At 46.6% G+C, this 16,678-nt stretch overlaps 1 protein-coding gene across 6 annotated transcripts in view; it reads left to right on the top strand.

Moving 5' to 3' along the window:
• The window catches only part of DYM (dymeclin), a 322,698-nt gene that overhangs the window by 31,665 nt on the left and 274,355 nt on the right, over positions 1–16,678 (top strand). For all 6 annotated transcript variants that reach the window (XM_075932691.1, XM_075932689.1, XM_075932685.1 and 3 more), the window contains 2 exons: positions 11,042–11,094; positions 12,858–12,951. In XM_075932691.1, coding sequence (XP_075788806.1) covers positions 11,042–11,094; positions 12,858–12,951 — 147 coding nt within the window. The remainder of the gene's footprint in view (positions 1–11,041; positions 11,095–12,857; positions 12,952–16,678) is intronic.

The raw sequence follows: 16,678 nt of genomic DNA on the forward strand, positions 1-16,678 counted from the left end.
TGCTCGGGGCGGTGGTATGGATAAATGCCTCTCCCCTAGCTCTGGAGCTGCTGAGATGCTCTCCCCTGCCCTGGATCTGCTGCAGCAGAAGAGGTGTCTCTCCTTTGCTCCTGTCTCTACCGGGAGCTATTTTGGCAAGGTGAGAGGTTTCTTCTCCTCAGTCCAGGTGCTTTTGCAGGGAGAGAGGGCTGAGTGGAGTCCTCTCTTCCCCTCCCCCCCCACTGCAACCTGTACCCTAAACCTGTACCCTAAATCTCTCATCCTGGTCTGCCCCAATCCTGAGCACCCGCCTACATTCTGAACTGCTCCTCCCAACCCCTGCCACACATCACTTCCATATTGCTGCACGTAACACAGTTGCTGCATATGCATGGGAAAAATTAGAGGGAACTTTGTTGGTCTCCTCCATGAAATCTGTATAGTATAGGGCAGCAGTCTACAACCTTACAGAGTAGAAGAGCCAGTTTTTTGTTTTTGTCTCTGACCAAAATATTTCAAGAGCTCCATCACACGTAAAGATACTTCTTCTCATACACAGCAGGTCTAAGGCAAGCTTCATGTCTGCCCTGGTCCCATGCTGTTCCTGTAAGGGGCTAATACATCGTGGAAGGGGCTAATACTGTTGATAGAGTGCAGGGGATGTGGCTCCACACGCTTCCCCTCTCAGCTCTCTTTGCTCAGAGTTCCCCATTTCCAGCCAATGGGAGATATTGGGCCCTTTCTTGGCGGGAGTTGTGCACAGAGACTTGTGCCATTTAAAGGCAGCTTCACTCCGTCACTGGAGCTCTTGAGTGACTAAGAGAAACGACTAAGACAAAGAGCCACATGCAGCTTCCTATCTGCAGGTTGCTGGCCCTTGGTATAAGATAAAAGAACACAAAACAACAGATTTCATAAGGGGAGACCAGATTTCACTGTCTGTGATATGTTTTTTATGGCGGTGAATTTGGTAGGGTCTCATTATGTAACATTTCTCATCTTCAGATTAGATATTAAATTGGCTTGTCTGTATTTATATTCTGAGAACAGCTAGAAAAATGCTACTTAAAATATTCATGCCATTTCTACAGTTCAGGCTCTGTATTAAATGGGCCTCTGCATAGAGATTATAGATGCCTTCTTTGACATCCTGGGTTTTGGACCACTAAATCCCTTCCAAATGAGTGCCCACAGACTAAGGAAAACCTCTGGTTGGAAGCTGAATCTCCCTTTCCATCCACTCAAGATTACATTGTCAGCTGAGCCTCCAAGAAGACACAAACACCAGTGGAGAACAGGAATGGATTTGATGTGAATGCAGCCCTGTGTGTCATGTAATTGGAGACCGTAATTTTGTCAGAAAAGGAGTGTGCCGCTAGTCTCTGCGTGCAGGTGGAGGAGACATGGAAGTGAGAGTAAATCATCCTTAAGAACTCTTCCGTGTTCCAAATGGATGTAAGAGGCTTCATCAAAAATCATTTTGGAGATTTCTAAAGTTGATGGCTATTGCTGGGTTTGACTTTTATCGTTAGGCGTGCAGGAATGTTTGTTAGCTAGGAGTGTATGAGCCAGAGACTGGGCACTGCCAGAGAGTAGGAAACACAGGGGCTGTGTCTAGACTGGCCAGTTTTTCCGGAAAATCAGCCACTTTTCCAGACAAACTTGCCAGCTGTCTACACTGGCCGCTTGAATTTCCGCAAAAGCACTGACTTCCTACTGTAAGAAATCAGTGCTTCTTGCGGAAATACTATGCTGCTCCCGTTCAGGCAAAAGTCCTTTTTGCGCAAAAGGGCCAGTGTAGACAGCTCAGATTTGTTTTCCGCAAGAAAGCCCTGATCGTGAAAATGGCAATAGGGGCTTTTTTGCGGAAAAGCGTGTCTAGATTGGCATGGATGCTTTTCCGCAAAAAGTGCTGTTCCGAAAATGCTTTTAATGGAAAACTTTTCCGTTAAAAGCTTTTCCGGAAAATCATGCCAGTCTAGATGTAGCCAGGGGGTGCATATGTTTTTGCAGGGATCTCCTGAGTCAGATATATGCATAATAATTCACTGGTGGGTATCCACCGACGCCTGGGTTCTCAGAATAGTCAGAGATGGCTATACTATCCCATTCTTAGGCTCACCCCCTTCCAACCCGCCCGCCCTATCCCTTTTTAGGGACACCTCTCATGAAGGCATTCTCTGTCAAGAGGTGTTAGCGCTCTTCCAAAATGGTGCGATAGAGAGGGTCCCTTCACACTTACGGGGCAAGGGGTTTTATTCCTGGTATTTTATTGTCCCAAAACCCAAGGACGGGGTTTGTCCCATCCTAGACCTCAGGGACCTCAACAAGATGGAGGTAAAATCCAAATTCAGAATGGTAACCCTGGCTTCTGTTATCCCGGTATTAGTTAGGAGACTGGTACGCAACTCTCGATCTCAAGGATGCTTACTTCCATGTGGCAGTAAGACCCAGCCACAGGAGGTTTCTCTGCTTTATTGTATCCCGCTGTTACTTCCAGTTAACGGTGCTCCCATTTGGTGTCTCAACAGTACCCAGGGTGTTCACTAAATGCATGTCGGTCGTAGCGGCTTTCCTCTGCAAAAAAGGGATACACGTCTTTCTGTACCTAGACGACTGGCTAATTCGTGGTCGATCCTATGAACAAGTGGAGGCTCATGTTTCCCTTACAGGGACCCTCTTCGTAAGACTAGGCCTAATGCTGAATGAGGAAAAGTCATTGTTGACTCCCTCTCAGCACCTCGAATTCGTGTGGGCTTTCTTGGACGCCAAGGTGGTGAGAGCATTCCTCTCCAGAAACAGATTTCTGGACATAGTGGAGCTGGTCTCCGAGTTAACCTGGTTCCCCATTACAACCGCCCGAGTCTGCTCGAGATTGCTGGGCCACATGGTGGCATGCACATAAGTGGTACGCCATGCTTGAATGAGGCTCAGACCGCTGCAGGCCTGGTTAGCGGAGACTTTCGACCAGTCCAGGGGTCTCTGGGACATTGTTCTCACAGTGCCTCCAGTGATAATCGCCTCCTCATAGTGGTGGACTCCTGGCTGTGGTATGCAGCGGGGTTTTGTTTACTGTGCTTCCCCCCCTCGATCACACTGGTGACAGACGCTTTGGACCTGGGTTGGGGAGTGCACCTGAGGCCTCACAGGACCCAGGGCTTGTGGTCTCCTGCAGATCAGGCCCTGCACATAAATGTCCGGGAGCTCAGGGCAGTCAGGAGAGCCTGTGAGACCTTCCTGTCAAAGCTGTCCCGCCACTCTGTCCTGGTGCGCCTGGACGACATGGCGGCTTTATTTTTACCTCAACAGGCGGGGGGAGCCTGGTTGTCTCACCTCTGCCGTGAGGCTTTGTGGCTGTGGGACCGGTATGTAGTGCACGATAATAGTTTTGCAGGTGGAGTACCTCCCGGGGTGCAAAAACTTGCTGGCTGATGCTCTGAGCAGGTCCTTCGGAGCCCACGAATGGTCCCTCAAGGATTCGGCCCTTCGTCCGGTATTCCATAGGTGAAGTTGTCCCCTAGTAGACTTGTTTGCCTCGGCACACAACACCAAGTGCCAGAGTTACTGCTCCCTGTTGGGGTTGGGGGACCCCTCCAGGGGAGATGCCATGACCATTCCGTGGCCGGCGAGCATCCTCTATGCATTTCCACAGTTTCCCCTAATTCCCAGGGTACTGACCAGGGTCAAGACCTTCAGGTCAACAGTCATCCTGATAGCTCCTTGGTGGCCAGGTAGTTCTGGTTCCGTATCTTGGTGGATATGCTCAGTGAGGAGCCTATAACACTCCCGCCGCTTCGGGATCTCCTCACCCAGCCTTGGGCCGGGAGGCTCATGCTTCACCCGAATCTCAGCTCTCTCCACCTGACGGCTTGGTTTATCTGTGGCTGAGACAACCAGAAAGGGAATGTTCCCAGAAGGTGCAGATGGTGCTCTGAGGTAGCAGGAAGCCATCCACCAGGCAGTTCTACGCAGCTAACTGGTGGCGGTTCTCGTCTTGGGTGTCCAGAAGGGGAGTGCACCTGTCCTGTGCACCTGTCCCGTCCATTCTGGACTACCTTTTCGAGCTCAGGTCCGGTGGGCTCTCGACCTCTTCTATCAAAGTCCATGTGGCATCACTCTTCGCCTTCCATATTGGATCGGGAGGAGTCTCTCTGTTCTTTGACTCTGTGGTCAAAAGGTTCCTTAAGGTTTTGGTTAAGTTGTACCCCTCGGTTAGACCCCCTCTCCCCGCTTGGGACCTTAACTTCGTGTTGTCTAGACTTGTTTCGCCCACGCTTTGAGCTGCTGGCCACGTGCTCTTTGAAGCACCTCACTATGAAGGTTGTGTTCATTGTTGCCATTACGTTGGCTCGTAGGGTATCCGAGCTGAGGGTGCTAATTGTAAACTCGCCCTACCTAGTGTTCTTGGAGAATAATGTGAGGCTCCGTCCTCACCCGGCTTTTCTCCCCCAGGTGGTGTCAGCTGATGGTCAGGGCAGTGCATATGTGTGTGTGTGAGTGTGTGTGTGTGTGTGACACCCGAGTCTTCAATTGCTGAGACACAAGGCCCCGTCGCAGTGGGCAGTCTAGGTGAGACTGACGGGCGCCCCGAAGAGTTTAATGTCCGTGTCTTTACCGCTAAGATCGGGATCCCTTCGCGGCGGGCAGCCAACAGGCTGACAGACGTCCCAGAGTTTACAGGGAGAGCTTATTACACCTCAGATTTTAACTGCTAGGATACACGATCCCTTCGCAGCGGACAGCCTGCGGAGGCTGAAAGATGCCCCAATGGATCTGTCCCCTGGAAGCGACACAATCCAATTCTCAAGCTCTCCCTATATCTGTCCCTTATGACCTGCTGGAGTTCTTTTTAAAATTGTGCTTGGTTCTGTTACAGCAACTGAAGGAGTCAGGTCACAGCTTAAACAGTTACTATTTTATTGTTACAGGGTAAACTTAGCTGTTAAATGCTACTACAGTAAATTTCCGATAATCCGGCACTTTTAGGACCCAGGGGATGCCAGATTATCAAATATGCCGGACTATCAGAAGGGGGGGCTATGAGGGGTCTGGAGTGGGGTGGGAAGGGATGCCACTGCAGACCCCTCATAGCTCCCCCCCTTACGATAGTCCGGCTCTGCCCCAGGCAGATTCAGCCGCTGTTTGGGGACGCCTGGGACAGAGCAGCTGGGGTACTGCCCGGTTGGTCCTGTAGTGCTGCCCCTCGGGCGAGAAAAGCTGCTGCTCCGCGTCTCCCTGGTCTGCAGAGCCGCGGGGGGGGCTCGGGCAGCCGGGCAACCCAGACGCGCCTGGGCTGCTCCGCTGCCGGCTTCCCCGAGGCTTTGCAAAGCCGCGGGGGGGCTCGGGCAGCCGGGCAACCCAGGCGCGCCTGGGCTGCTCCGCTGCCAGCTTCCCCGAGGCTTTGCAAAGCCGCGGGGGGAGGCTCGGGCAGCGAGGCAGCCTAGGCGCGCCTGGGCTGCTCCGCTGCCGGCTTCCCCGAGGCTTTGCAAAGCCGTGGGGGGGCTCAGGCAGCGAGGCAGCCCAGGCGCGCCGGGGCTGTCCCGCTGCCGGCGTCCTCAGAGGCTTTGCTCCCCATCTCCCTGGTCTGCTGGTCTCCAGCAGACCAGGGAGACGGGGAGCAAAGCCGCGGAGGACCCAGGCGGCGGGACCGCGGTGCGTCTTGGTCCGCTGCCCGTGTCTTCCTGGTCTGCTGGGGTGGGGGGGGCGCAGCTAGTACGCCCCCCCCAGCAGACTAGGCTTTTCTCCGGACGCCTGTGGCAGAGCAGCTGGGGCGCTGCCCGTTGGTCCCGCAGCACCGCTCTGGGCGCTACTGGACCAACCCGGCAGCACCCCAGCTGCTCTGCCCCAGGCGTCCTGATTTAGCCGCTGCTGAAAATGACCAGCGCTGACTACAGGAAGCCCGAGGCAGAGTTGCTTTGCCCCGGGCTTCCTGGAATCAGCTGCTGATCAGTTTCAGCAGCAGCTGACTTGGGGACGCTTGGGGTTCTTAAGTTGATTCTGTATGTAAGTCAGAACTGGCGGTCAGTTTCAGCAGTGTCTGAATCTGGACGCCAGTTCCGACTTACATACAGATTCAACTTAAGAACAAACCTACAGTCACTATCTTGTACGTAACCCGGGGACTGCCTGTATATCTAGAATTGTTGTAATTGTAGATGGGGGAAATACAAGTGTCGGAAGGTATAAATTACCTCATATTTGAGGATTTAAGACAAAATCTAACCCCTAGGGATGAAGATTAGTTTATTCCCATGAACATCTATTTTATGTCTTTCCACTGTTAAGTGTTACTGCATTTGAGCTATGAGGCAAGACTGAAAGAACTGGGCTTGTTTAGTTTAGGAAAGAGCAGGCTGAGAGGGGACATGATAGCAGTTTTCAGGTACCTAAAAGAGTGTTACAAGGAGGAGGGAGAAAAATTGTTCTCCTTGGCCTCTGAGGATAGGACAAGAAGCAATGGGCTTAAACTGTAGCAAGGGAGATTTAGGTTGGACTTTAAGAAAAACTTCCTAACTGCCAGGGTGGTTAAATACTGGAATAAATTGTCTAGGGAGGTTGTAGAAACTCCATATCTGGGGATATTTAAGAGCAGGTTAGATAGATGTCTATCAGGGATGGTCTAGATGGTGCTTGGGGTCTGGACTTAATGACCTCTGGAGGTCCCTTCCAGTTCTAGTGTTCTATGATTCTAAGATTTTTTCCTAGGAAATGTCTGCTTCTGGTCACTTTTAGAGACAGAATACTGAACTAAATGGAGATGGACCGTGGATCTGATGCACTATATCAGTTCATATGGAGTATCAATTTGTAGGTCTCTTTGGAAAATAGTGATTAGTTTGGCTAATCCATTAAATCCCATTTTCTGTAGTTCTTTTGTCTACTTTGAGGATGAGTGAGATAGCCAGACCTCCCTGGAACTAATCTATTTTATATTATAATCCACTAGAGAGGTTTGGCCTTCTGGATGCATCTCTCTTGGTTTTACAGAGAGGAATTCTCTTGAACATGTGGGATGATATGTAATTATTATATGAGCATGCTAACTGGGAATGTACAAAAACATTTGGGCAAACATCTTATAAGTAGAGTAGATTTGAGCTCTTGAGTCACTTTTTGCCAGAGAGGAAGTGCACTTGAGCTCTTGGGCACTTCTGACTACAAAAGGAACTGGCAACTAGATTAGTATGTGTGCTGATTTATGAAACCACTAATGTCTGTTTTTCCCTAATTTCCTGTTTTAAAGAGAGCTGAATAACTAATCATAATTTCCCATTGTAAAGAGAACTGAATACTTTCCACTTCCAAAACACTTTCTGTCCAGGGATCTCAAAGTGTATTGTAAAAATTAAGGAATATATCTTCACTTTACCCAGGTATATTAACAAACCTGCATATTGGAATGTACTCACCTGCTCACCTTTCATCTCTCTATGGCAGCTTGTATTTCAGAGGATATGTAAAGGAAGTGTGATGCTTACCTTCTGCCCCAGAAGGGTAAAGATGTATGGGAATGCACCAGGGAAAAGATGAACAAAATTGAGAGAACTTGTGGTTGCGAGAGAACTAGTGAGAATGGATGATGGAGCTGAGACACAGCAGTGTGGTAGAAAAGAAATTAGTGTGTGGAAGCCTTTGAGGCTGTGGAAAGGGAAGATAGAAAAAAGTTAGAACAGGGGGGAAAAAAGGAAAGAATGAAAAAACAGTTTTCTATTAAACTCCACCTTGATAAAGCAAACAAAAGCTTCTAGATTTTTCTTAGCCTTGGGCTGATGTGATGGCCTCTCCCTGACCCATTTAGGAGAGCATTTCTCAAACTGGGGTCTGCAGACACTAGGAGCTCCCTGAGGGTACTCCAAGGGGTTTGTGGGCCCCACTGAGAAATTCCTTCCTCTTTCTCCCTCAATACTTCCCCCTCCCTCCCAGTACCTCCTTCATACCAGGGAATCCCTGGTGTGCAAGAGGTGCTGGGAGAGAGGGGAATGAGTGGGAATCTTGGGTCCATGTCACTCTTAAAACTGGCTGGCAATAACTCTGGCATTTGGGAGGGCAAAGGGGTCTCTGTCCTAGGGATGTAAAATCCTATTTAATTGGCTAATCAATTAAACATTGTTTAACCGGTTAACCAATTAAAGGTGGATGAGTGGGTGGTTGGTCCCTCCCTTTCCCATCTCCCTCTATAGCCAAGGGCTGCTCCAGCCTGGCCAGAGCATTCCTGCCTGCAGTCCCCTGGTAAGGGTGAGGCTTACTGGTTAAACCTCCACATCCTCACTCCCTCCTGCATCCCAATCCCTGGCCCTAGCCAAGAGCCAGTACTCCACACCACCTCCTGCATCCAAACTTCCTCCAAGGATCTGCATCCCGCTGCATTTCCTTAGCTTGGTAAAAATGAGTGAGAATGGGGGAGAGACACAGGAAGAAGGGAGAGGGAATGGAATAAGTGGGGGAAGCAGGGCCTCAGAGAAGGGGTGGGACGGGGCAGGGAAGGGAATGGGGAAAGGGCTAAGCAGGAGAGCTTGGCGGTCCCTGAAGATTTTTAAATCAAAATGGGAGTCCCTGGGTTGCTAAAGTTTTAGAATTGCTGATTTAGGATTTTTGTGACACCGTCATTTCCATTCTGGAAGACTGACCACAACACTCACCCATTTTATAAATGACAACTTCCAATCACTAGAATCACACCAACAATGAATTTGGCCTTGAGAAGATAAGTGTCTTGCCCAAGGATATCTGAGTGAGCTGCTAACAGAACAAGGAACAAATCTAGCCTCTTACCTGTCTTTTTTTACTTGTTAGATTCAGCTCTGCCTCTTAAGTCTCTCTGCTTAGTGCTTGGTAAATATCACAACTTGACATTTTACTTTGTATGCAAAAGGTGACAAACTGACAGAATAGTTGCACTTGGTAAAATATGACCAGCTCTTTTGATGGGATAGTAGGCAGTTACCCACAGATCATCAGCTTGTCAGAAAACTCGTATCTGGTTTCTTAAAACAAACAAGCTGGGCCGGGAAGTGAGGAAGGCATTTTCCCACCCCAAAATCTTACTGGCTTTATATATGTTATAGTGAAATTCTTCTCTGATGGATTGTATTTACTGAGAGTTAACCTATTATAGATGCTCTATGAATAAGGGAAAGACTATACTCATTACTGTATATCTTTTTTACAACTGCTGTCATTATAACCTTTTATGAGTGTTGTACCTGAATATTTGGAGTCTAGTATCTAAACTGTATCAATAAACCTATTAACCTTAATTTGAGTTATTGCAGTTTCTATACTATATGTATTTTATTACTTTTAACCCTAAAACTGTACTTGGGGATAATTTAAGCATTAAACCCAGTTGTATAATACTCAGCTTAAGGAAAGTGTGTTCATACAATTTTAACATTAGCTTTAATGAAATATTTTAGATTTGTTCTTTTTGATGGAGTTTGTCAGTTTAATAACACTAAATTGGAAAATGGGAAATTTGCAACCTATTGACAAGTAGCCTTGTTTTTCCTTGGTAAGTGTTGGCTAGAAATAAGATCCTTAAATCTGCTATGTATTTGAGAGAGTTTGTGCATGTGTATGTCTGTTCAAGAACTCCTAAAAGGTAAAAGCTAGGACCACAAAATTCAGAGTACAGCTTCCCATTATAACTTAAAACAGGGTAAGGGTTTGGTTGTGCTAGGAAAACAGTGTGTGCCCAGAATGGTATTGCTTCTCATAAAACCAAACAAAAAAGAGACAATCACCCGGCAGGTGAAAGGGTTTAGCTGGGGGTTCCTGCCTCCCTCTGAGTCTGCCTGAGCCCCAATCCTCCCACCCTTAGAGTTACAGGAGGGGCTTCCTCCTGATTCATACAAGGGATGTTGATGGCTATTCCCCTTCATCAGGGAGCAAAGGGAAAGCGCAGAATTTGCTGCATTCCTCACTCTGGCTGGGAAGCACAGGGGACAGACTAACCTCGTCTTGCCCCAGCTGTGGGACATGCATCCTTTCCCTGGCTGTGCCCACTGGAGCACATTTATCACCTGGCCTCAAGTTGCCGTGGTGAAAGAGGGTGAGGTAGTCCTCTTTTTCCAGAGTAGTCTGCATACTGAACCCCTCATCCCCAGCCCCAGAGTACTGATTGGTGGGGGGGAGGGGGGAGAGTGAAAATTGAGTTAAAGATCCGAGCAAAGCTGGGTAAATTTTCTAGTATTTAATATAGAAACAGTATGGAGGTGGTCTTGGGCAAGATGCTTAACTGCTGTTTGTGTTTTTTCTTTTCTCAAACGCAAATACTTGACCACTTTACAAGAGTTATATAGGGATTAGTTGATTTGTACAATGCTTTGAAGGTCTATATATTTAATACTTATAGTGGTATATGTGTACTTTATAGGGTGCATATAGTTGGGATTATTTTAAGGTTGATTCCTATCCTTCTTCCTCCCACTTTATTGCTATAAAATCTTTGTAAGTAGATTTTTTTGATACAGATGTGTCATCTGGGGATTAGTGAATTTGTAAAAATCCTATCCTCTTGGCATATACACGACTTACAATTGCATCTGTTGTAACCCTATGAAATAATTATTGAAACTGGGGTACAGTATTAAGTATGAAATTAAATGTTTGCTTAAGGAGACACTTTTAGTTTCAGAAGAGGGTTACATTCCTTCTTTTATATCAATTAATGATGCAGTGATATTTCTAGTACAAAAGCAAACTTTTTCTACAAATTGAAACTGTCCTATGTTTATTTTCATTGAATTGAATTCCAAAACGGGCATGGGACAAGTGAAGCTTTTGATATAGACATGATCTGCTACTTTAAATATGAATTGTTTAACCAAGTGAGAGAGATGTTTATTGTCCATTGCGTGGCCACACTACTTCAAATAATGCATGCAATCTGTGTGAGCCAGATAAATGGAGAAATTAAAATGACATCATAGGAATTGAAGTACAGTACTGCACTATAGTGCATTATTTGAATGCAGGTTTTCTATTTTACAAGCATAGGCCTCTATTGACTCAGGGATTGTTATTGCTCATATAACTAAATGCTTTCTTTCTTTCTCTTCAGTGCTGAATTAAAGCAGTTGGAAGAGGTCACCATCTCAATCTGCAAATCTTTAGGTGAGATTTTTTTGATGTCTCCAGATATTTCTGTGTATTGTCAACTTTTCTGATAAATCAATGTTCACAAAAACTGTCTGAACTGATTTGATTTCACCCATCTGCATTTCACCAGTGAGATTTTATCACATTTGTCCCGCAAGTATAAGATGAAAACACATTTTACTAATCTGTGCTGCTTAAATGTAACATGGTCTTCTTAGTCTATGTGTGACCAATAGAAGGAAGTGACTTGGGCACAGTTGTTTTAGTAATTAAACAGACTTCTTTTCAATTACTTTTAAAGCATTGCCCTTTTGTCTGTAGAATATCAGTGGTATAGCAGTGGTTCCCAACCACCAGGCCGCGGTCGTTCTAGGGGCCGGGGCTGAGGTACACCACTCTCGCGTGTTTGCAGAAGCCAGCTAGCACTGGGCAGTGGCGAGGTCTCCTTCCAGCTGTGGAAGAGCTCTTCCCTACGCAGTGGGATGGCTGCGTGGAGTCTCCTACTGTACAGGGAAGTGACCGGAGGAGACCCTGCCTCTGCCTGGCACTGATTGGCTGAGAGGTGGGGCAGGACACACTTCTCCCAATAGCCATGGTGGGAGGGTAGGTGTTGGGTGATGTGCCCCAGCTCCCAGAGCTGCCATGACGTGGGATGCAGCACAGTGGGCTCCAGGGGCGGGGCTAGTGGTAGGGGGGCTCTGGAGGCTAAGCTAGTAGTGGGGGGCACTGTGGGGACAGGGCTGGCACTAGGGGACTCTGGGGGTGGGGCTACTATTGGGGGCTGGGGACTGGCATTGGGGAGGGTTGGGTTCAGTGGAGCTCTGGAAACAGGAGGATGGTACTGGGGGGATCTGGTGGTGGTGGGGCTATAAGGGGCAGTGGGCTAGCAGGTGTTTGGGGAAGGGGGGACTGGTACTGGGGGGTTCTGAGGGTGGGTGGCTGGCACTGGGGGGGTTGGGTGCAGAGGACTCGGGGGAGTGGAGGGCTCTCAGGGTTAGGGCTGGCACTGTGGGCTTTGGGGGCTGGGCCTTTGGTAGACTGGTAACATTTTATTTGTATATTTATCATTTGCTTAATGAATGTGAAAATATGCAAATAAAACATTATCAGTCCACCTAAAGTTTGTGAATGGGTTTGCCAGTCCCTAGTACCAAAAAGGTTGGGAACCACTGGTATACAGTATCATGGGCAGAAATGGATTATAGTTTGACACCATTGACACTTGAATTAGAAGATGAGAGTATATCCTGCCTCTCATTCTGAATTTTAATTTGCTTCCTTGAATGTTGTAAGCTTTAACTTTCGATGTTAACTCTGTTCATTATGTATAGACACTTCTAAAATAATTGTAGGGGTAAAAATGCTGATGGAGTGAGATGATACAGGGACAAATCAGGGGAGGTAGAAGTAGTGAAATAACATTACTGTGAAATCAGTCACAGGTTCCGGACAGTATGATCTACTGAGCTGTGGAATAGTCTCCTGAAGGAAACAGCGTGTTTCCATTGTTTGGAATGTCTTAAATCTGATTTGAAAATATGGTGTAGTGAACAATCCTACAGTAGTTGAAATGTGTGTTCCCCCCCCCCAAATCTTTATAGACAGTTTTAAAAAAAAGCCCTATAAAAGAATAGCCATGTGTGTTTAAATATCACAAAATATATAAATGTTTCAATGGAGTGTTATTGAATTATTCCCACTCTATTCGTCCTGTGTTTAAACTAATTATTATAGTTTAAATTACAAATGAAATATAATCTTTTCAATTCCTCATCTAGTTGAGAACAATCCTCGAACAGGAAATCTTGGGGCACTGATTAAAGTCTTCCTTTCTAGAACCAAAGAGTTAAAAATTTCAGCAGAGTGTCAAAAGTAAGTTGGCAGTAAAATGTTGATTGTTTCGTTTGTTTTAAATGTTTATTTTGTTGATTACTTTTGGGTAATGCAACAGTGGCTGCTGCTTAACTACCTTAATTGGCGCAGTGAAAATTCAGATTCTCTAAAGGTTTTGTTTCTTTGAAATTTGTTCCTCTTTAAAAGAAACTAGTATTTTATGAATTTCAAGTATTGGGAAGGAAGCATAATATGTAAAGCTGTGCTACCACAGAATTACAGAAATTTTCCATTTGCTTTATTTGTGTGAATGGGTCTAAATGTTGCAAAGAAACGTGTGTTTATGTAATTTGGATTAATCTCTTCCCTTCTCACTCTGCCCTCCAAAGCACTGTTATCCCATTGCTTTCTGTGGGCGTACGTGACAGACGATAAGATGCTGTGCAAATACTCCTTTTGTTATGATTATAGTCTGATTAAAAATTCTTTGGAACATAAGTAAAATTTAAGAGAATAACTGATAGACTAGGGATTTTATGTTTTTCTTAAACCATAGTAATAGTGGGTCTGATGCCATGCTACTGGCCGCTTTATTTTGCGAAATAAGCATTTATTAGAAAATCTTTCCATTAAGCGGCCACTGTTCTTGCCTGTCTGTCATGGGATTATCAACTTGCTGCTCCTGCGCTTGCACCAATGGGGCCGCCCCTACCAACTCCTGCAGGTGTACTCTGCCGCCTGGCTCAGTGCCATGTCGTGCGGCCCCACTCACAGGGAGGCGCTGCACTGTGGCTGACGTGGCAGGCATGTTCTGCCACCACTTCTTGCCGCTCCCGCTATCCCCCTGGTCTGACGGCAGGAGCTGCTGGGAGAGCTGCAGGATCCCAGGTGGGTGGTTGACCCCTCTCCGCCCCCCCCCCCCCCAGCCTGACAGGGAGAGCCACAGGACTGAGGGCGGGCGGTTGCGTGGGCCAGGCTGCTGCCCCCCTCCCCCTGAGACTCACTTCCTGGAGCGTTAACCCTCAGCCTCCTGGCCCATCAGAGGGATGGCCACTCCACGTGATGGGCGGAGGCAAGAGGGTGCGGAGCATCTCTGAGGGGGCGCCCATCACCCCAGCATTAGAATCATAGGACTGGAAGGGACCTCGAGAGGTAATCGAGTCCAGCCCCCCGCCCTCATGGCAGGACCAAGCTCCATCTACACCATCCCTGACAGATGTTCTTTGATAAGATAACGAGCCTTGTGGATAAGGGAGAAGCGGTGGATGTCATATACCTAGACTTTAGTAAGGCATTTGATACGGTCTCGCATGATATTCTTATTGATAAACTAGGCAAATATAACTTAGATAGGGCCACGATAAGGTGGGTGCATAATTGGCTGGATAACCGTAGTCAAAGAGTTGTTGTTAACGGTTCTAAATCCTGCTGGACAGGGATAACAAGTGGAGTTCCTCAAGGGTCTGTTTTGGGACCCGTACTATTCAATATCTTCATCAATGATGTAGATATTGGGATAGAGAGTACTCTTATTAAGTTTGCAGATGATACCAAACTGGGTGGGGTTGCGACTTCTTTGGAGGATAGGGACATAATTCAAAATGACTGTAGCAAGTTAGAGAATTGGTCAGAGGTAAACAGGATGAGGTTTAATAAAGAGAAATGTAAAGTGCTCCACTTAGGAAGGAACAATCAGTTCCATACATACAAGATGGGAAGCGACTGTCTAGGAAGGAGCATGGCGGAAAGGGATCTAGGGGTCATAGTGGACCACAAGTTGAATATGAGTCAACAGTGTGATGCTGTTGCAAAAAAAGCAAATATGATTCTAGGTTGTATCAACAGGTGTGTTGAAAGCAAAACTCGTGAAGTCATTCTGCCGCTCTATTCTGCACTAGTTAGGCCTCAGCTGGAGTACTGTGTCCAGTTCTGGGCGCCACATTTCAAGAAAGATGTGGAGAAATTGGAAAGGGTACAGAGAAGAGCGACAAGAATGATTAAAGGTCTAGAGAACATGACCTATGAAGCCAGGCTTCATGAACTGGGCTTGTTTAGTTTGGAAAAAAGAAGATTAAGGGGGGACATGATAGCGGTTTTCAAATATCTAAAAGGGTGTCACAAGGAGGAAGGCAAAAATTTGTTCCTCTTGGTTTCTGAGGACAGGACAAGGAGTAATGGGCTTAAAGTGCAGCAGGGGAGGTTTAGATTGGACATTAGGAAAAAATTCCTAACTGTCAGGGTGGTCAAATATTGGAATAAATTGCCAAGGGAGGTGGTGGAATCTCCCTCTCTGGAGATATTTAAGAACAGGTTAGATAGACATCTGTCAGGGATGGTGTAGACGGAGCTTGATCCTGCCTTGAGGGCGGGGGGCTGGACTCGATGACCTCTCGAGGTCCCTTCCAGTCCTATTATTCTATGATTCTATGATTCTAACCTGTTCTTAAATATCTCCAGAGAGGGAGATTCCACCACCTCCCTTGGCAATTTATTCCAATATTTGACCACCCTGACAGTTAGGAATTTTTTCCTAATGTCCAATCTAAACCTCCCCTGCTGCACTTTAAGCCCATTACTCCTTGTCCTGTCCTCAGAAACCAAGAGGAACAAATTTTCTCCTTCCTCCTTGTGACACCCTTTTAGATATTTGAAAACCGCTATCATGTCTCCCCCCCCCCCCCCCCCCGCCATCTTCTTTTTTCCAAACTAAACAAGTCCAGTTCATGAAGTCTGGCTTCATAGGTCATGTTCTCTAGACCTTAAATCATTCTTGTCGCTCTTCTCTGTACCCTTTCCAATTTCTCCACATCTTTCTTGAAATGTGGCGCCCAGAACTGGACACAGTACTCCAGCTGAGGCCTAACTAGTGCAGAGTAGAGTGGCAGAATGACTTCACAAGTTTTGCTTACAACACACCTGTTGATACAACCTAGAATCATATTTGCTTTTTTTGTAGCAGCGTCACACTGTTGACTCATATTCAACTTGTGGTCCACTATGACCCCTAGATCCCTTTCCGCCATGCTCCTTCCTAGACAGTCGCTTCCCATCTTGTATGTCTGGAACTGATTGTTCCTTCCTAAGTGGAGCACTTTGCATTTCTCTTTATTAAACCTCATCCTGTTTACCTCAGACCATTTCTCTAACTTGCTAAGGTCATTTTGAATTATGTCCCTATCCTCCAAAGAAGTTGCAACCCCACCCAGTTTGGTATCATCTGCAAACTTAATAAGCGTACTCTCTATCCCAATATCTACATCATTGATGAGGCTATTGAACAGTACGGGTCCCAAAACAGACCCTTGCGGAACTCCACTTGTTATCCCTTTCCAGCAGGATTTAGCACCGTTAACAACAGCTCTCTGACTACGGTTATCCAGCCAATTATGCACCCACCTTATCGTGGCCCTATCTAAGTTATATTTGCCTAGTTTATCAATAAGAATATCATGCGAGACCGTATCAAATGCCTTACTAAAGTCTAGGTATATGACATCCACCACTTCTCCCTTATCCACAAGGCTCGTTATCCTATCAAAGAAAGCTATCAGATTAGTTTGGCATGACTTGTTCTTCACAAACCCATGCTGGCTATTCCCTATCACTTTCTTACCTTCCAAGTGTTTGCATATGATTTCCTTAATTACCTGCTCCATTATCTTCCCTGGGACAGACGTTAAACTGACCGGTCTGTAGTTTCCTGGGTTGTTCTTATTCCCCCTTTTATAAATGGGCACAATATTTGCCCCTTTCCAGTCTTCTGGAA

This window comes from Pelodiscus sinensis, chromosome 6 (assembly GCF_049634645.1).
Source record: "Pelodiscus sinensis isolate JC-2024 chromosome 6, ASM4963464v1, whole genome shotgun sequence".
Lineage (NCBI taxonomy): Eukaryota > Metazoa > Chordata > Testudines > Trionychidae > Pelodiscus > Pelodiscus sinensis.